Raw genomic sequence first — 5,252 nt, forward strand, 5'->3', positions numbered from 1 at the left:
TAATCCCAGCACATTGGGAGGCTGAGCAGCGAGGATGGCTTGAGCCCAGGAGTTCAAGACCAGTCTGGGCAACAAAGGGAGATTCCATCTCTACAAAAAATTCAAACAGTAGTTGGGTGTGGTGGCGCGTGCCTGTAACCCCAGCTATTCGGGAGGCTGAAGTGGGGGAATTGCTTGAGCCCAGGGGTTCAAGGCTGCAGTGAGCTGTGATTGTGCCACTGCACTCCAGCCTTGGCAACACGAGAGCCTGTCTCTAAATAAATGAATAAGTAAAAAGAAACGCAGCTACTACCACCCGCCCTGGCAAGTGGGCACCTGCGGAAGGGTTGAAGGGAAGCAGGGCCCCTCCAGAAGACCCTGCTTTGAGTCTGTGCATCCAAGAAGGGGTCAGAGCTGGGGAGTCCCCACGGCTCCTCCCTGGGTCTCCCTGCTGCCCTGGGGCCGGGGAGGGGAGGGAGAGGTGTGAAGCGTATGAAGCAAATACACAGTGAGGTTCTTTTTTGTCTCTTTTTTAAAAATCATTTTTAAAAAGTTACAAAACAATATCATTCATCATATATTTCTTATTTTCCTTTTTTTAAAAATTAAAGTAATAAAAAAGTCACTTTATAAAATAATATAAAAGGGCTTGATGGGCGGGGCCAGGTGGGGGCTGTCTGAGCTGGTGGGCTGAGGAATCCAGTGCTTCTCTTCTGGCTCCCCACTCATCATCGGGAAGGGCCCCCAGGTCACAGCTGGGGATGACAGCAGGTCCTTTTTCTCTGGCTGGGCTGTGGGAGAGGGGCAGGGAAAGCCGGGGCCGGGAGGGTGATGGGCAGACCCAGGCAGAGGGACGGCTGGGGCCCTGTCCTGAAGAGATAGGAGGGCCTGCTGGTGGGGGTGAGGTGGCACTGGGGCAGCGGTGGCTGGGCCCCTCAGTGCTGGCATCTCCTTCAAACGGTCCGCCTAGCTTCCGTCGCTCAGCAGCCCCAGCAGCTTGCTGGGCTCCAGTCCCTGCTGCTGGGCCACCGTCTGCACGTCGAAGCCCATGTGCATGAGGAACTGGGCCACGTTCATCTCTTGCCCCGTGAACTGGTCTCGGACGGTGGGGCATGAGGGGTTGCAGTGGGGCCAGGGGCAGCTGTCCACCAGGTGGACGGGGCAGCCCTTGAGGGGGGTCTTGCTGGTCTTGTGGCTGTCATGGAGGCTCCTGTCCCAGCAGTGCAGTGCTCGGGGCAGCGATGTCCCCTTCACCTGGACATCGGTCCAGTGGCTGCAGAGGAGAACCAGGCGGGTCACATGGAGGGAGGGGCATCAACACTGAGGTGGCTTTTTTTTTTTTTTTTTTTGAGACCAGGCTGGAGTGCAATGGCGTGATCTTGGCTCACTGCAACCTCCGCCTCCCGGGTTCAAGCGATTCTCCTGCCTCAGCCTCCCGAGTAGCTGGATTACAGGCACCCGCCACCACGCCCGGCTAAGTTTTTGTATTTTTAGTAGAGACAGGGTTTCACTACATTGGCCAGGCTGGTCTCGAACTCCTGACCTCAGGTGATCCGCCCGCCTCGGCCTCCCAAAGTGCTGGGATTACAGGCGCGAGCCACTGTGCCCAGCTCAGGGCTGAGTCTTAATTCTTGCCATACAGCTGTTGGTACAAGTGGCTCTGGCACCCCTACAAGGAAATCCCGCCCCTAGAAGGGCCAGGAAGAGGCCCATGGGAGGCCAAGTGCGGTTGAGGAACCTGTGGACTTTTGAAGTTGATGTCACGGACACAAGCTGCCCGGAGCAAGGACACTGACCTCCGGAGGATGATCTCATGGGAGAGGCAGGCAGGGGCAAAGCTGGCTCTGTTGGAGAGGAGACAGTGGCTTGTGAGCTCCCCAACCCCTCAGCCCCTTTTCCACCCCCAGTCCCCTAGAGCTGTCCCCAGCCTGGCCATCGCCCCTTTCTGTTCCTGTGGCTGCCAGCTGCTCCTCTGACCCGGGCCTCCCCCTAGTCGGCCAGCTCCCGGCTGACCCTTATCCCTTTGTGCCTCAAATCCCTGCCCAGAGTCCACCTCTTCCAGGCAGGCCCTCCCAGGTGGTGGCAGGAGGCTGTCCCAGACAGGCCAATATTCTGCTACTATCCAGAACTCTACTTTTATTTTGTTTTGAGTTGGGGTCTGGCTCTATCGCCCCAGCTGGAGTGTAGTGGTACAACTGAAGCTTGCTTGCCTCCCGCAGGCAAGGTTAGCTCACTGTAACCTTGAACTCCTGGGCTCAAGTGATCCTCCTGCCTCAGCCTCCTGAGTAGCTGGGATTACAGGTGACACTACCTGTATAATTTTTGTATGTGCAGTACAATTTTGTATGTGCAGATAATTTTTGTATATGCAGTACAATTTTGTATGTGCAGATAATTTTTGTATGTGCAGTAGAGACAGGGTTTCACCGTATTGCCCAGGCTGGTCTTGGACTCCTGGCCTCCAGCAATCCTGCTGCCTCGGCCTCCCAAAGGGGTGGGATCACAGCCATGAGCCAGCGTGCCAGGGCCAAGACCTCTGTCTCTCTCTGTATATACAGAGAGAGAAAGGGTGTTTTATACGTACATATATATGTGTGTGTGTGTGTGTGTGTGTATATGTGTATTTTTTGAGACGGAGTCTTATTCCGTCACGCAGGCTGGAGTGCAGTGGCACGATCTCAGCTCGCTGCAACCTGCGCCTCCTGGTTCAAGTGATTCTCCTGCCTCAGCCTCTTGAGTAGCTGGGATTACAGGTGCCTGCCACTACACCAGACTAATTTTTGCATATTTTGTGGAGATGGGCTTTCGCCATATTGGCCAGGCTGGTCTCGCACTCCTGACCTCAGGTGATCTGCCTGCATGGGCATCCCAAAGTGCTGGGATTACAGGCATGAGTCATCGTGCCCGGCCTACAAAACCTCTATTTTTTTTGTTTTGTTTTGTTTTTTCTTCTTTTGTTTTTTCAGGACCTCTATTTGTAAATCAAGAGGGAGCTACTCGACGTGGGGCTCCCGGGGCCCACGCACTCACGGCACGTCCTTGAGCGTGTGGCGCAGCTCGCGGCCGAGGTTCTGGATGTACAGTCGTTGGCTCTCCTGTACCGGCTGCCCCGTCAGGTGCACGTTATCCACCGTCAGCTGTGCCTCATCAAACAGCCACTGCACCACGAACACGGGGCCTGCGGGCAGCAGGGCTCAGTTCGGCCTCCCCATGACCCCTGCTGCTGCCCCACATCCTAGGCTCAGAGCTCAGCACTCCCAGGCCCCCTGCAGTGCTGCTCACCCCAGGCTCAGAGCTCAGCACTCCCAGGTCCCTGCTGCTGCCCCTGACCCCAGGCTCAGAGCTCAGCACCCCCCCGGCCGCCTGCAGTGCCGCTGAGGCTCACAGGCCAGCTAGCCTTGGCCCAACTCTCCCCAGGGGTATCAGTCATAAGCCCCCACAGAATGTGGCTTCCTTCTTTCAAACCAGCCTTTTTATAATCCATAGGTTCATAATTAACTAACTACATAAACTGCGTTTCCTTGAGGAAGGGCTCTTGTTAACTCCTCCATGACCTTGGCCTGGTTCTCAGCCACTCCACTTCCACCGAAATTTGGTGATGATGCCCTTGCACATAACCTCACCATTCCTCAGAGTGTGGGACTGGGGAGGAACCGGCCCGGGGTCCTGCAGCAGGGAGGGGCAGCATGGAGACGAGCTCGAAAGCACATCCCTAGCCCCCGGTATAGACAGGGTGACCACCTGCCCCACTTTGCCTGGGACTGGGGGGTGTCAGTGCTGAGGGCAGGCAAGTCCCAGGCACGCTGCAGCGACTGGTCCCCCTGGCACACAGCCGGCCTCCTCCCTGGACCAGGGCAGTGGTTTCTAAGCCCAGCCTGAGAGACTGGAGTCCACGCTGGATTTTCAGAAGCAAGGAAGTGTGGCCACCCCACTGCTGCCCTGTGTGCTCCGCTCGGCCGCCCACTCACAGCGCAGCGTCGGGTAGATCTTGTAGCCAAAGAAGCAGTTCCACTCCTCGCCCTCCTGGAACTGGCGTCGGCAGCGCTCCGGGACGACCCCGTTCCAGTACCTGGAGCCACAAACACAGGTTAGGCTGCTGTGGGCCTCGTCCCCCGGAGCTCCCCGCCCACAGATGCCACTCCACCCAGGCCCTTTTGGGGCAGAGCTGCAGCGCAGGAATGGGCCCTCCCCACTGGCGCACCTGATGCCACGGCGGATGGCCTCTGTGGGCGCACACGTGATGGTGTCGACGCAGTCTGTGTGGCGATACTGCTTGTTGTCCAGGAACCAGCCGGAGTCAGCCAGGCCTCGCACCTGGATGGCGGGGTAGCCCAGCTCCTCCAGCTGCTCAGCCACACGGTCCACATTCAGCAGCACCCCGGTGCCCCCCGCACTGCAAGGAGGGCCAGATGTGAGGCCAGGTGGCTGGGGAGAGGCACTCACCTCCCCCCCGAGTCTGCTCAGCGTCAGCCCCTGCCCCAAGGTGGGCAGGAGTCCTGATGCGTTCTGAACTGCGGATGCATTTTGCATTCTCTGTTCATGTGCAAGACCCATGGTTGTCCCCTCCAGAACAGTCCAGGGCTGAGGCTGGCAGGTCACATGTTCTTGACACAGCCAGGCTCTCCCCTCTCTCCTCCCTTTCCTCTCTCTGTCTCTTTAACTCAGTTTCCTTATCTGAAAATGAAGATAAACTACATGGCCTCAGGCCCCTTCATCTGTTCCCCATATGTCCCCTGGGTCTCCTGCATGCCTGCTGGGATACAGGGACCCACAGGGGTGATCCTCACCTACCGGGCCCTGGAGAAGGGGTGTTACACCATGGCCAACCTCTAACCAACGACCTAGGTCCCTGCGGCCCGAACCTTCCGCTATATCCAACAACCATGGGGTCCAGAAACATCCTCTAGACAGCGTCCGGTTACCCAGCACTCTGAAGCCAGGCCTCAGAGACGTCCCCGGTGATGTGGGTTCTCCCAGCTCCAGCCTCTCACCCTCCCAGCCACCTGCCAAGATATGCACAGACTCCACCCCCTCCTCGCCTCCCATACACCCCCACCCCACACCCCTCCTATGCACCCTGCACACCGTCCTCGCCCCTCACCTCCAGCCCCTGCCCGCCCTGCCCACCTGCTCCCGGCCAGCAGCAGCACCTTGGCCCCGCTCAGCCCTCTGCCCAGAAGCTCCCGCACCACCTCCTGGATGATGAGGGCGCCCATGAAGGCATACTCGTCTGCAAGAGGGACGGGGTGGCCTCAGGTAGGGGCCTGGGCAGA

General features: G+C 58.2%; 1 protein-coding gene across 1 annotated transcript in view; it reads right to left on the reverse strand.

Annotated features, from left to right (window-relative positions):
- Nucleotides 1–488: 488 nt before the first annotated feature.
- The window catches only part of NOTUM (notum pectinacetylesterase homolog (Drosophila)), an 18,227-nt gene continuing 13,463 nt past the window's right edge, over nucleotides 489–5,252 (reverse strand). Inside the window, exons 7-9 of the mRNA XM_011969296.1 lie at nucleotides 3,010–3,157; nucleotides 1,776–1,823; nucleotides 489–1,252 (exon numbers count right to left, since the gene is read on the reverse strand). Of these exons, the coding sequence (XP_011824686.1) occupies nucleotides 946–1,252; nucleotides 1,776–1,823; nucleotides 3,010–3,157 (503 nt within the window). The 3' untranslated portion in view covers nucleotides 489–945. The remainder of the gene's footprint in view (nucleotides 1,253–1,775; nucleotides 1,824–3,009; nucleotides 3,158–5,252) is intronic.

This window comes from Mandrillus leucophaeus, unplaced genomic scaffold, assembly GCF_000951045.1.
Source record: "Mandrillus leucophaeus isolate KB7577 unplaced genomic scaffold, Mleu.le_1.0 Scaffold1, whole genome shotgun sequence".
Lineage (NCBI taxonomy): Eukaryota > Metazoa > Chordata > Mammalia > Primates > Cercopithecidae > Mandrillus > Mandrillus leucophaeus.